The sequence below is a fragment of the Mauremys reevesii genome, linkage group 1 (assembly GCF_016161935.1).
Source record: "Mauremys reevesii isolate NIE-2019 linkage group 1, ASM1616193v1, whole genome shotgun sequence".
NCBI classification, from domain to species: Eukaryota; Metazoa; Chordata; order Testudines; family Geoemydidae; genus Mauremys; species Mauremys reevesii.
The window spans coordinates 167,878,625-167,892,802 of NC_052623.1; the positions used below are offsets into that span (position 1 = coordinate 167,878,625).

Sequence of the window (14,178 nt, forward strand, 5' to 3'; positions counted from 1 at the left end):
GATCTTTTCTGAAAGCTAACACAACGCTGGTGATTAATATTGTGAAATGTATGTATTAACACTATATGAGGAAATATGGATACTTATAATATTTAAGCTTTAAAATCTGTGGCCAAGCAGGGAAAAACAGGTTCCCCCCAAGACAGCAGAGAAGGCAGTTATTTACTGTCTCCAATGTAAATTAAGGATGGTGTAATCAAAACAATGGGACCCCATTTACATATGGGGGATGGGAAGCCCACAGGGAGGGAAGAGCAACCTGAGGTCATCCTGCCTCTTGAAACATTGGAAGATATATGCAAAGACAGAAGCCATCTTTGGTGTCCATCACTAGACAGACACATGGGAACAGAGCTCTTGCAAGCTGAGGAAGATGCATCTTGCAATCCAGGGTGGGGGTGGGAGGTTGAAGTCTCTGGAGACTGAATATAGGTGACAAACCTGCTTAGGCAAAGATTTTTCAACTAGGAAAACAAACAAAGCCAGCATCTTATACTTCTTTGTAAGGTCCTGACTGAGGGAAAGTCAGTTATGGCTGGGAAGAAGAAAGATGGGAAGTAGGGAGGAGTGAGAAAAATCATCTTGAGCAAAACCTGAACCTTGCCAGATTAAGTTTTAGATGTGTTTTCACTTTTATTTGCTTGTAACTATTTCTAACTTTATTTCTTGTACTTGAACTTACTTAAAATCCTCTTCTTTTGTTCATCAACTCGTTTCACCGTTAATCCAAACCAGCAATGCTGTGTTTGAATTAAAGTGAATGTTAACTCCAATTAATTTAGCAAGTGGTTTGGGATTGTCTCTTTAAAGGAAAAAGTGGACTCTATTATTCTTCTGAATGTTGCAGGAGAGGGCTGAACATTTCAGAGCGCATGGCTTTGGGGAAGTTTGGGACTGGAGGTCTGTTGGGGTCATCTGCTAATCTTAACAGAGTCTGGGGAAAACAAAATCGTGGCTGTGATAACTGCTGGCTGGCTGTTGGATTCAAAGTGGTTGAATCACAGCTGTATATCGCACAAAGCATATGCTGGCTGCATGTGTGTCCCCCAGGCTGGGAGCCAAAAGTAGCAGAAGCATTTTGGGGAACTCAGGGTTATAATATAAACAGTGACACAATCTCTTAGTGGTCTGAACTGCACCCCAGAGCATGACAGGGAGGGAAAAAGGAAAGGGATATCTCGATGCACTGTAAGGGACACTTGGTAACCTTGATACACAGGGATTTGGGATTAGGTTCTTGTAGCCCATGTGATTAAGGGACCTCCTGAGGTCCCTTCCAACCCTGAGATTCTATGATTCTATTCTAAGGGAGAAAGGTGCTGGTGAACCCCCATGCTTCACCCCATCATCATCTTTATATGTCTCCAATTTGCATTAATAGGGATTAGACACATACATCCTTGTACCTCAAGATTAGGCTATCGTTTGAGACAAGTGATATTAGCCAGACAAGCTCTCAGATCTGTTACAATTACAAAATAAGGTGTGATCAGCCATGTTAGAGATTAGGGCTGACATTTTCATAGAAGCCTATAGAAGTTAAGTGTCCAGCTCCTATTGAATTTCAACAGAATTTGGGTACCTCCCTTAGGGTCCTTTCAAAATCATAGCTTAAATTTTCTTTAAACCCAAGATGTTCCAATTTTGTCACTGGAATTCATTCTGGGTGACCAGAGCCCTTTAAAAGTGACCTTGCAAGTGTAACTACTTTGTAAACCATGAATTAGAACACAAAGTTATTTACAGCTCGTGAGTAAAATTAGGACAGCAGTAAAAAGGTTAGAACAATGACATTTAATGTTACTCCACTTTTTTTCCTACCACAACAATGTGTATTTTCATATACATTATATTTAATAAAATGTACTGATATGGAAATAGGAAGCCACGGGTTTAGTTCTATTTACAGATTTTAATTGAAACATTTTTCTTAACAACATTGAAAAATAGAAACTTAAAGTTCTTTTAATTGTGTTTTCAGCCAGTTAGTGGTAAACAAACACATGCCTTGAAATTAAACTTCCTCTAAAACTTGGTCAGTTGACAGTTTCTAACTAAAGTGTGTATCTCTGTTTTGTTCAAAAAATACATACGAATGTCTGTCATTTTTGATACAAAATTCTACACTATCGTCAATAAATAAATAATAAAGAGATTTTTTAAAGTATGAAATGTAAACTTCGTTGTCCTTCCAACATACAGGGTTTTGTTTTTCAATTTCTTGAAACATTACAGTGGTCTTGAAGGAAATTATAACACACAGACATTTCCCAGCACAGTTTACGCTTACTACCATACTGCATCTAGCTATCCATTATGAAGATATCCTAATTTCCTAATGGAAATCATGACGACTTTTAGTGCTCTCCAGAGAACACTGTCTATACAGGAAAGGTCGGAACTAGTACCAAAACAACATGCAAAGAACATCAAAACCTACCAACAAGCTCCACAAGAACATTAACATGCCAATGAAAGGGTTGACACCTCATTCTGAAATAAAGTCATTACAAAAATACCAGTTTATGCATGATACCTAGGTAATGAACAAAAGGACTCTAAGCAGAACAGTGATGGACTTTACTCTCTTATGGGGATCTATTGTCCTTGGAGGTCCCAACTCAGAAAAGCAACTGAGCATATCCTTAAAGTACATGGGACTTAAGCACATATGTAAAGTTAGGTTCTTTGCTGAACAGGGAAGGTTTGCTGAATCGGGGCCTACATATGTGTGGGGAGTTACGTGTGTCAATCTCTGCCCTGCCCCCAAGATGACAACAAGACCCCTTTTACTTTGGGGTTACTCACTCTGCACAATCACAAACAAAGATTTTTTTTTTTTTTTGGTCACATCTAATGTAGCCAACAAACTCGGAATGAACCTGGTTTGCAATGAACGCCTTTTGTGAGCTACAGTATGCTACTGTCCTGATTTCAAAACCAAGATGTCAAATATGTTTAGGCACAGTACAATTTAATAACCAGTCACCATTGATTGCTTTGCAAACTAGACTCTACAGGGTAAAAATTAGCTTCCTGAGCTAGAGCAGTGATTTCTTGTCACAGCTGGTGACTTGATCATCCATCAGCTTTCATACAATTAAGCAGCAGTAGTAAAGAAGTGGTACAGTACAACATTCTATCTCCTTCACATATTGTTTAAACATTTACAAATCTCCAGGAAATGATGGTACTCTGTTAGGGTGAAATTCACTGCTGTGGAGAGCGCTAGCACTAGGCATGTGCGCTGTTTATGTTTCTTTTAAACCTTATTTTGAGAGTGCAATAATGGTACCTTCTGTGTTTAATATATATATATTTATATATTTAAAAACAACAACATTTCAAATACAACCATAACAATCCTAAAGAAAATCAGAGATCTTCTTACCTGGGAAGTGTTCATTCATGTCATGTTTATACACCACTTTGTGGGGCAATAGGCACACAATTCCTATGGGGAAGTTTACAGAAAGCCTTCAAACATACAATCAGTGCCCTCTTCATTTAAATTAAACATTACAGTAACTGGAGTAAGTGCAACAACCTACATGGTTTGTTCACCTTTCAGCTTGGAGCACAAGTTACAACTATGTTACTTCAGAAACCCTGAAAACTATAATGAAGTTCCAAACAGAGACAGATCTGCTCCCAAAACTGGGATTCAATTTTCAGCAAGGATTATCAAGGCACATAGATTTTCCTGTTTGCTTTGATAACCCCCTTGCACATGAAGAACAAGCAGTAGTTTCATATAAAAGGAATAAGGATTTCTAGACAGCTTCTGCAGACACCTATTGCAGTGAACTCAGATTAACGTGAAACATTGGTATTTTCCTCTAAGGTTCATCGAACAATTGCAGATCTAGTCGGACTACGATCTCTCCTGTTGGGACTTCGTGCAGGAGTAGACACTTTGTAACTGGTCCCTTTGAGCCCTGATCTTTCTTAATGTCCGCCACGCGGATTTCAGTTCGGCCCAAAAAGTCTGAAACACAAAAATCAGCATATTCAGAGTGAAATACATTTTCACTTTCCACTTTATTTTCTGACAAAATGTTACTTCAAAGAAGGCACCAGATTCCATCTGCATTGGGAATATAAGGAGAAAAGATGCCCTCTTTCAACAATAGTTTTATGGCTAATATAGGTAAAGCCTTAAAATCTCTTGAATCTAAAACTGGCTTTTCTAATTTGCTTTTATATTCCATCTACCTGTTTTTTTAATGAATACATTTTAATTAAAAACATCAGGTAAAAGGACAAGAAACAAAAGGGATATTCAATTAAATTAAAAGGTGACAAATTCAAAGCTGACAAGTGAATATTTTTTCACACAATGTATAATTAGACTGTGGAACTCATTGCCACAGGAATCCATTGAGGCCAAGAATTTAGCAAGTTTTTAAAATATTGGACATCTATATCGATATAAAGAATATCCAGCATTATCATGGTTAATGATGATAAACATTTTGGAAGGGATATTAAGCCTTGTGCATCCAAGCTTAAGCCTATTTCTAACTACTAGTGATCAGGATGAGATCTAATATTGGGGGACAGATTACTCCACATGTGCCTACTGTGAGTTTCTTATACCTTCCTCTGAAGCATAGGGTACTGGGCATTGTCAAAGACAGGATATGGGATGAGATGGACCACAGGTATGATCCAGTCTGGCAATGTTTGCATTCTTATATTACAATCCAAAAATCATACGTGCCAAACAAAACACCAGAAATGTTAAACCATCGGACTGGATCATCCATATCATTCATGGGATCAGTAATTTCAAGTATGTAACCCTTAAATCACACCAAAAAAAAAAAAAAAAAGAAGGAGGAGGCAACAGTTGTGAAAGGGGAGAACATATCATCCAGGTGAAATATTGTTTTAGGGTGAAATCCACCTCAGTTCAGTGAAAAGGGGCCAGCACCAGGACAACGCACCACTTAAGGATATGTCTACACTACAGCGGCACAGCTCCAGCATTGCAGCTGTGCCACTGTAACTCTGTAGCTTTAAACATGCCCTTAGGTAGGCATACACATGCTAGCTTTTGTCTAGCTAGCACAGCTAAACACAGCAGTGAAGAAACAGCAGCCCAGACCCCAGTACGGGTTAAGACTGCGAGTGTGTACCCTAGTGTTCCAGCCGGCTTGTTCCGTCTGTGCTGAAGCCCGTGGTGCCATGTCTTCACTGCTATTTTTAGCTGTGCTGTGCTAGCCAGATTAAAGCTGGTCTGGGTACGGGTACTCAACCTGCAATCACAGCTTTAACTGCACTGTAGACATACCCTAAGGGCTTGGCTACACTTACGGTTTGCAGCGCTGGTCATCCAGCTGTGTAGGAGCAGCGCTGGTGTGTGGCCACACTCACAGCTACCAGCGCTGGTGTGTGGCCACATTTGCAACATTTGCAGCGCTGTTGGGAGTGCTGCATTATGGGCAGCTATCCCAGCATTCAAGTGGCAACAACGTGCTTTTCAAAAGAGGGGGGTGGAGGGTGGTGTACTGTGACAGGGAGCGGGGAAGAGAGAGGGGATTTTGGAGCCAACACTTGTACTGTGACAGGGAGCGGGGAAGAGAGAGAGAGTGGATTTTTGGAGCCAACAGTTTAGCTTCCTGGATTGAAAAATCACAAAATGTTCACGAACCCTTGGTCTTAATTGCAAACAGCCTGCCTCCAACGCTGTTTCTCTGTCAAGCAAACATTCACTCCCTGCCTCTCATTTGATCGTTCACAGCCAGGTACAGATAGCTCCTGTTTGCTGTGATCAGTGTTTGTTTTTTAGATAAGCAGTTCAACGGAGCTCCGATCGGAGTTCACAACAAAACAAAGAGAGGCTGCATAACAAAACAAAGAGAGTAATTTAGTTAAAAGCTTTCTGGGATATCTCCTTATTCCCTGGAGGCCAATAAAAGCGCTGGTGTGTGTCCACACTTGATGAGCAGCGCTGGATCACCAGCGCTGCAATCGCTACACCCCAACCTGGCCAGGTGTACAGCCAGCGCTGCAGCCAGGGAGTTGCAGCGCTGGATGTGCCTTGCAGGTGTGGACGGTTACTAATTGCAGCGCTGGAAAGCCTCTACCAGCGCTGCAACTTGCAAGTGTAGCCAAGCCCTAAGAGGCAAGTCAGAGCTATAAACTGAGTGCTTCTATGCTGTTAAATGTTTATGTAAGCACCCATGTAACTTCTAATAAATGGAAAGGTGGGGAGAAGGGAAAACATCACCAGAAGTGTAGCAGCTTCATACTTACCGTCTGGGGAGAACTGATCCCTCTCAAACACGGTTATGCAGAGTACATCCTGCTCCAGATCTTTGATAAAGAATTGGCAGTTAGAGTTCCATTTAGGGTTGAGAGTGTCCTGCATAGTCTTGGTGATGTGACACTGAGAGCCCATTGTCACCTCACAGTATGGGTTACTCTTTCCTGAAAGGAATAAAGCAGATGCAGGGGTGTGATCACATTTTGATGGGCATGGATTTAATATCCTTCTAAATACCCCCTACCTTCCACTACCATCTAATCAGGAAAAGGCTGCTGGGCTGCCACTACTTTAAGAAACAAAGAGCATCTCTGGGGGCCCATCCAGAGCACCCCCAGCGCCTTGTGATTTCAGCACCTTGCGGGATCGAGTCTTGTGTGAGTGACACTAAGAAAGCTTGTAAAAAAATACTTAAATACATGACAACAGCCCAAGTTTCGCTGTCCTGCAAGTAACTGTTTCTGTGAATATTAGGTTCATTAAAACCGCTTCATTTCACAAAATCTACATTTTGGGCCTATATTTTCTTTAGCGTTAGACAGACTGGAACATGCAGGGGAAGCGTCCTTCTTTATAACATGCGCTAGGAAAATCAATAAGGTCCTTACCATGTGACCTGCAGGGTTTTAGTTCAATGCCTTCCACAATGTTCACCATCAGCCTTCCAATGCCTGTTGCCCTTTGGGAGCGAACTGTGGAGGGATGTGGGGGGAGAGGGAGGAAATGACAAAATTCATTAGTATGTACCTGGCTTTTGACACTTCCATGAAAGACTACAGGCATCCTACCCCACACTGTACCTAAGTAGGCCTTTTCCCTCTTCTTCTTCTCAGTCTCTATGTAAAGTTCAGAAGCAGCTTTAATTTTCTGAACCCAGGCAGTCCTTTGGAAGGAAAAGACAAAAAGTTACCCCACAGCATTATGATTACTATTTTATTTCTCTTCAGCACTACACAGCATACAAAAATGAACAGTCCCTGCTCCAGAGACCTCACAATCTACAGGTCTGGGCCTATACTGGTATATGCTATATTGGAGCCCTGCAACTGAGTCAATGTGACTCTGCAGAGGTGTAAAGGTCTATACATAAGAAGGCCTAAGAGGCAGAATCACAATGGCCAGGACACAGTGGGAAATCAAGAGTTGGGGATAACTTTTCCCTCTCATTCCTCCTGCATTACTACAATAAACTAACTGGGCATTACAAAATCTCTGGGGGCCAGAAGCTCAGCTAGTGTAAATCAGTAAATGCCAGCTGAAAAACTGGCCTGTGGAGTTTTTAGAAGGGCTGTTAAAGAGGAGAAGATGGTGGCTTTGTAAAGCAGGACGGGGAGGTCATTTCACTCATAGGGACTTAGCCTGGAAAAATGCACAGAGAAAAGAGTGAGAAGAAAGAAACAGAGAGAGCATCAAGGCTGGTTTTATGGGCAGAGTTCAGGAGCAGTACCATGATATCTAAGAAAGTCTGTGGTGTAGGCAAATGGGGGCTCCAGGCATGTATCAAGTGTAGATTTTAGCCCTAGGTTTTGCAGTTCTAAATATTTACAAGCAAAGATTAAATTTCAGTTGCTGTTAATAAAAACCCAAACCTCTAGGTGTCAGTGATGTTAAGTATTAAAATGTTGCTTTCTGCATCATCTGCACAGTGCAAAATCACTCAGCTGGTAGTACCATTCAAACTTGGTAGAAAATATATTCGGAATGCTGAGATATTGGCTGGCTGCACTAACCGCTCCAATACAGAATATGCAACGGTTGTGACGGATCACTATGTGAAACATGGGGCCTGATCCCCAACTAGTGTAAACTCGTGTTGTTCTATTAAAGTCAATACAGCTAGGTCCATTTTCATCCGCTGAGAATCTGGCCCACTCTGTTAATTTACTCTATGGTATGGAAATGGAGATACAGAAAACACCTAGGAGAACTATTGTGATCCAGCCGTGGTATGGACTTTTATGAACAATTTTTAAGCCTAGAAATCACAATTCTATATCATGTCATTCCTGTCTGTTCTCCCTCCTAGGAGGTCCCCCTCTGAGTTCCAGGAGTCCCTCGTTTGCCTCCCCCACTTTCTATCCCACTCCCCTTCCTGCAGAGGTCCTGTCCTGTGGCGACAGAGAAAGGATGTGCCCTGCTCCTCTGGAGTCCCACTCACTGCAACTCCATGCATTCACCAGAGCTGGTTGCTAGAGAGTGAGGTCAGGTATCCACTCCTTCCAGGGCCTGAGGGTGACAGCTCCACAACACCCCCTGCTTGGGCTGCTGGGGAGCAACGGATGTTTTATCCAGGTTTATATGCATTAAAATCTTTACAAATGATGCCTTTACAAGCAAGGACCACACTGAGCCTGTACCCAGGGCCACACCACATCGCCTCTTGTATAATTTTCTGCCCCCATCAGCTTCTGCAGGACTGAGGCTTTCACTTTTTAACAAAAGTTACTTTTCTAGTCCTTATGTTTTGTGACCTGATGCAATGGTGTCTTCTTGAGTTTGCAGACAGACAGACTGAAACAAAAGTATCAGGAGAGGTGGAAACCCCCTCACTTGTCTCACTTCATTTGTTAACTCTGAAGCAGAATGACATCAATTGAGTTTTCCCTTTGTTAACCATTTCCCTAGTGGTCTGGGTCAAGTTAGAGAAGGGTATATCATTTTTTAATTTGAATCCCATTTTCCAATAATTATGATTACCACAGCATTCACCATACTAAGTACAGGGAATACTACAGACACCTGGGTAATGTTACCTACTTGCAAAGACATTTATAAAGATTTTCATGGTGATTGTCGTGTGTACAAGCACATGAACATATACATCAAAATCTTTACAGTCAGCAGTGAGGAGGCTGCAGTGACTTACCTTTCATTTATGCTTTCTGCACGAAGCGTGTAGACTCTATCAATGTGGGAGATATGGAAGATGGGCTCATCTCCAGAAGGGTCTGTGGGTAATTTTACTAGTACCTCATTTAGAAAAATGGGCTGTGAAATATTAGGCAAAGCTAGAGTAATACAGCACTATATCTGAACACTGGAATGCTCAACACAATACAGACTGTTTTTGTTGCGCCCAGGATATCCATTCTAGCCCCCCGCTTTTTAAACTCCCTTCTTCAAAGGGCTTGTGTCTCATTCACCCTTTCTCTTGCCAAAGACAGCTCCCTCCAGATTCTGTGAGTGCTTCTACTTGAGTCAGAGAGTCACAGCGTGTTTCCAAGTTCTCCCTTCCCCCAAGCAGCACACTGCCCTCTGCATCACTTCCCTCTTTCTGTAGCTGGGATACTTGAAGTCAGCTAATAGGACGCTCAAAAGTGCCTTCCTTTATACAGATCAAGCTTACAACCTGTCCAGCACCAGCACCACAGGACTGGAGTCCCAACAGTACTTGACAACCTCTTTCTTTCTTATGCAGCAACAGATAGTGCCATTGCCCACATCTCCAAGTGGGGAGCTGCCACCGTCCTGAACTGTTAGAATACCAATAGCTTGGCTACCATAAAAGCGGTACTTACGGTTTTATACATTTTATACTGCAGATTAGACTTGGGGCTGAAGACCTTGTCTGTACCAGAGGAACCAAGAGGCTTTATGATCTGAGTCAGCAGGAGGAAATCATTGAACAGAAAACCATACAGTTCCTTGTTGCTCTTGGCTTTGTAGAGTTTCCCACTGTGCAGAAACTTGCGTGGTCCCAAGCAGTTTGTAACAGAATTAAAGACCAGTTGCTAAGAAAAGAGGAACAACAACAATGCAACGTACAAAATCAAACCATTGAGGCTCCCCTGGAAGAGATCAAATACAGGTTTGAGTTCGGACATTTGCTTCAGCTCTTTTCAAAGGGATGATGGGTAATGCCTCAGTCTCACAGTACGAGCAGCACAAGGCATAGAAAGGTGATAGAAAAATAACTATTAATTTGAGAATAGGTCCATCAATGGCTATTAGCCAGGATGGGCAGGGATGGTGTCTCCAGACTCTGTTTGCCAGAAGCTGGGAATGGGCGACAGGGGATGGATCACTTGATGATCACCTGTTCTGTTCATGCACTCTGGGGCACCTGGCACTGGCCACTGTCGGCAGACAGGACACTGTGCTAAGTGGACCTTTGGTCTGACCCAGTATGGCCATTTTTATGTTGATCTGGGGCTCTTCAGTATGACTGGGCCAGCACATGATGAGGGCAAGGAAGACAAAAGCACTTGGGCCTCTCTTTGATCTTTCCTGCTGCATACTGGTATCTCTGTGGGGGAGGGAACAAAGCTGATGGCTCTTCCCTTATTGGTGGTTGTAACATGCATGGAGTCAATGGGCCTCCCTATTGACTGATCCATCTCCACAGTGGCTGTAAGAGTTAGCGTGTGTGTGTTGGGTAGGGGGCATATGGTTTTGCTCCTGTGTTTGGATTTCACCCTCTAGTTCATCCCAGGGGCTTCTGGATAACCATGGTGTTGCTTCTTTTTGTGCTCATGACGCTTGGCTTAGCGGGTTATCTGCTAGTCAGTGGCTATGGGGAGGAGTTTGGATTAATTGCACATTAGCCACTAACTCCTATAAAAAACAGTTATTCACCTTCTCATAAGTGTTGTTCTTTGAGATGTGTTGCTCATGTCCATTCCAATTAGGTGCGCGCATGCCGCGTGCACAGTTGTCGGAAACTTTTCCCTTAGCAGCTCCTGTTGGGTCGGCTGTGGAGCCTCCTGCAGTGGCGCCTTCATGGCACTCAATATATGACCCCGCTGACCCGACCCCCCTTCAGTTCCTTCTTACCGGTTACTCCGACAGAGGGGAAGGCGGGTGGGTTTGGAATGGATATTAGCAACACATCTCGAAGAACAACAGTTACGAGAAGGTGAGTAACCTTTTTTTTTTTCTTCGAGTGATTGCTCATATCGATTCCAGTTAGGTGACTCCCAAGTTCCTCCCCGGAGGTGGGGACTGCAGCACCACTCTGCCAAAAGCTGCATCATCTCTGCCATGCTGGATGATGGCATAATGGGAGGTGAACGTATGCCCTGAGGACCAAGTTGCTGCCCTGCCGATTTCTTGAATCGGGGCCTGGGCCAGGAACACTGCTGACGAGGCTTGTGCCCTTGTGGAATGTGCCTTAATAGCTGGAGCTGGGACCTTGGCCAGCTCGTAACAAGTGTGGATGCAGGCTGTAATCCAGGAAGATATTCTTTCAGATGAGACCGGGAGACCTTTCATCCAGTCTGCCACCGCTACAGACAGCTGGTTTGACTTCCTGAATGGCTTTGTGCACTCAGTGTAGAATGCTAGCACCTGCGGAACATCCAATGAGTGTAGCCTCTGCTCTTGGATACTGTTGTGAAGCTTAGGATAAAAGATGTGTAGAAAAATGTCTTGCTTAGTAAGGAATTGTGACATTGCCTTAGGAAGAAAGGCTGGGTGAGGTCTTAGTTGCACCTTGCCCTTGTGGAAGACTGTGTATGGAGGATCAGAGGTAAGGGCCTTTAACTCCAATACCATCCTAGCTCATGTGATGGCCACCAGGAAAGCTATCTTCCATGACAAATAGAGAAGGGAGCAAGTTGCCAACGGCTCGAATGGGGTCCCCATTAGTCTGGAGAGGACCAGGTTAAGGTCCCATGCAGGAACACGCTGTCTAACCTGTGGATGTAGCCGTTCCAGACCCTTTTAAAGAAACTTCCTACCATAGGATTAGCAAATAGAGAACGCCCGGACTCTCCCGGATGAAAGGCCAAGATGGCCACAAGGTGTACCTTGATGGATGACATTGCCAGGCCTTGTTGGTTGATATGCAGAAGATCCTCCAGTGTGAGTGGTACAGACGTCTGGAGTGGAGGTGTGTGCTGCTGGGCACACCAGCAAGTGAACTTCCTCCACTTTGGTAGATAAGTGAACCTGATGGATGGTTTCCTGCTGCTGAGTAGAACCTCCCTTACTGTCTCCGAGCACAGGAGCTCCATGGGGTTTAACCATGAATCAGGGTAGATTGGTCTCTGCAGATCTTGAGCAGCACCTTGTGCAGGAGTGAGACTGGGGACAGTGTTTCTGGAAGAAGCAGAACACTGGGCACTCTGTGGGTTGACTGACCTTGGGGATTAGGAAACAGGGGGAGTAGAATCCCTTGCTCCTTAGCTCCCGAGGAACATCCTCCACTGCCCCTATGGAGAGGAGCGACTGCACCTCCTAGATATGAAGTTGCTCGTGAGAAGGGTCCCTGAAGAGGAATGGGGGTGGGAGGGAGGGAAGGAGCAGAATGGGAGAGAATATCCCACTTCTACTGAACGAAGAACCCAGAGGTCTGATGTTATTTGGGACCAAGCACAGTAAAAGTGGGACAGATGGGCCAGAAAACCGGTAAGGATCTGGTGGAGAGACAGGTGGACCGTCCTCAGTCGCATCTTCAAAAGGCCTGATTAGAGCCTGATGAAGGTTTGGACTGGCCTTGGCCCTGTCCTGAAGTGGGGTTGGAAGGCTTGTGCCTGCCATTCCTGCCCCTTCGTCTATAGAAATCCTGCTTCGACCAAGGAGAATATGGATGCTATTGTTGTGGTTGGGACTTGAAGTGCTTGCATTGGGTGGCCGGCGTGTGTATTCCCAATGACTTCATGGTCGCCCTCGAGTCTTTCAAGTTGTGCAGCATGGAGTCTGTTTGCTTGGAGAACAGCCCCGCGCCCTCAAAGGGAAGGTCCTGCAGGGTTTGCTTCACTTCCGGGGGTAGCCCGGACGCCTGAAGCCATGAGGCCCTCCTCATGGCTATGCCTGAGGAGAGGGTACGGGTGGCCGATTCCGCAGAGTCTAGGGACGCCCGCAGTGAGGTCTGCGCCACCACCTTCCCTTCCTTGAAAATGGTGGAGAATTCGGCTCTAGAGTCCACAGGGATCAGCTCTTTAAACTTCAACATGAAGGCCCATGAGTCGAAGTTATATTTGCTGAGGATAGCTTGCTGGTTAGCTATCCTCAGCTGAAGGCTCCCAATGGCATAGACCTTCCTATCAAAAAGGTCCATCCTTTTTGCCTCCTTAGATTTGGAGGCCAGCCGTTGCTGACCCTGCCGCTCTTTCTTGTTAACTGCCGACACGACCAGAGAGCATGGCTGCGGGTGTGAGAGCAGATATTCATAGCCCTTGGAAGAGACAAAGTATTTGCGTTCCACACCCGGGGCGGTCGGCAGAATTGAGGCTGGAGTCTGCCACAGAGTCTTGATGTTGCTCTGAATTGTCTTGATTAATGGCAGAGCTACCTGCGATGGATCTTCAGGAGTAAGAATGTCTATCACGGGGTTCTTAGCATCGACCACTTCCTCTGCTTGCGACCCTATGTTGCGGGCAATCTGCCTCAGAAGGTCCTGATGCGCCCTGTGGTCAAGGGCCTGAAGTGGAAGCCCTGCCACAGCCTCTTCAGGGGATGAAGACAAGGTGACCAGAGGAGAGGAACCGGGTCCTCCTGTCCCTCTGGCTCCCTGAACTCCTCTTGGTCAGTGCCTGCCCCTGTGGCGGTTACAGTCAAGGTGTCTGTAGCCTGACCCTGCAGCTGGTCCTGTGCCGGAGTCATCTCGGCAGCGGCCTGAGCCTGAGGGGGCAGATAGGTCAGGGTGGCCTCAGATCTCCGAGGTGTAGACCTGTCCCTGGCAGAGTGAGGTGGTCGGTGTTCTGAGGTCAACCCCATGAAAGGGAGCCCTGGGCCTGATGGGAAGTCCAGGGAGTCCAAAAGGGCCATTGTGCTGGGAGCTGCCACTGCGGCTGCCAGGTTGGCTGCGTCTCCCTTTGCTGCCTCTTGGACCTATGCCAACTGTGCCGGGAATAATATGAGTCACTGTCAGAGTCCAAGGAAGTGGATCCTGATCGTGATGACCAAGGTGGTGCTGAAGGGCCATGCACAGGAGACTGGTGTTGAGCGGATGAGATGGGGGACTG

At 44.9% G+C, this 14,178-nt stretch overlaps 1 protein-coding gene across 1 annotated transcript in view; it reads right to left on the bottom strand.

Annotated features, from left to right (window-relative positions):
* Positions 1-1,775: 1,775 nt before the first annotated feature.
* ITSN1 (intersectin 1) overlaps positions 1,776-14,178 on the bottom strand; it is a 200,795-nt gene continuing 188,392 nt past the window's right edge. Inside the window, exons 35-40 of the mRNA XM_039503267.1 lie at positions 9,790-10,002; positions 9,138-9,259; positions 7,072-7,154; positions 6,880-6,963; positions 6,262-6,435; positions 1,776-3,988 (exon numbers count right to left, since the gene is read on the bottom strand). Of these exons, the coding sequence (XP_039359201.1) occupies positions 3,840-3,988; positions 6,262-6,435; positions 6,880-6,963; positions 7,072-7,154; positions 9,138-9,259; positions 9,790-10,002 (825 nt within the window). The 3' untranslated portion in view covers positions 1,776-3,839. The remainder of the gene's footprint in view (positions 3,989-6,261; positions 6,436-6,879; positions 6,964-7,071; positions 7,155-9,137; positions 9,260-9,789; positions 10,003-14,178) is intronic.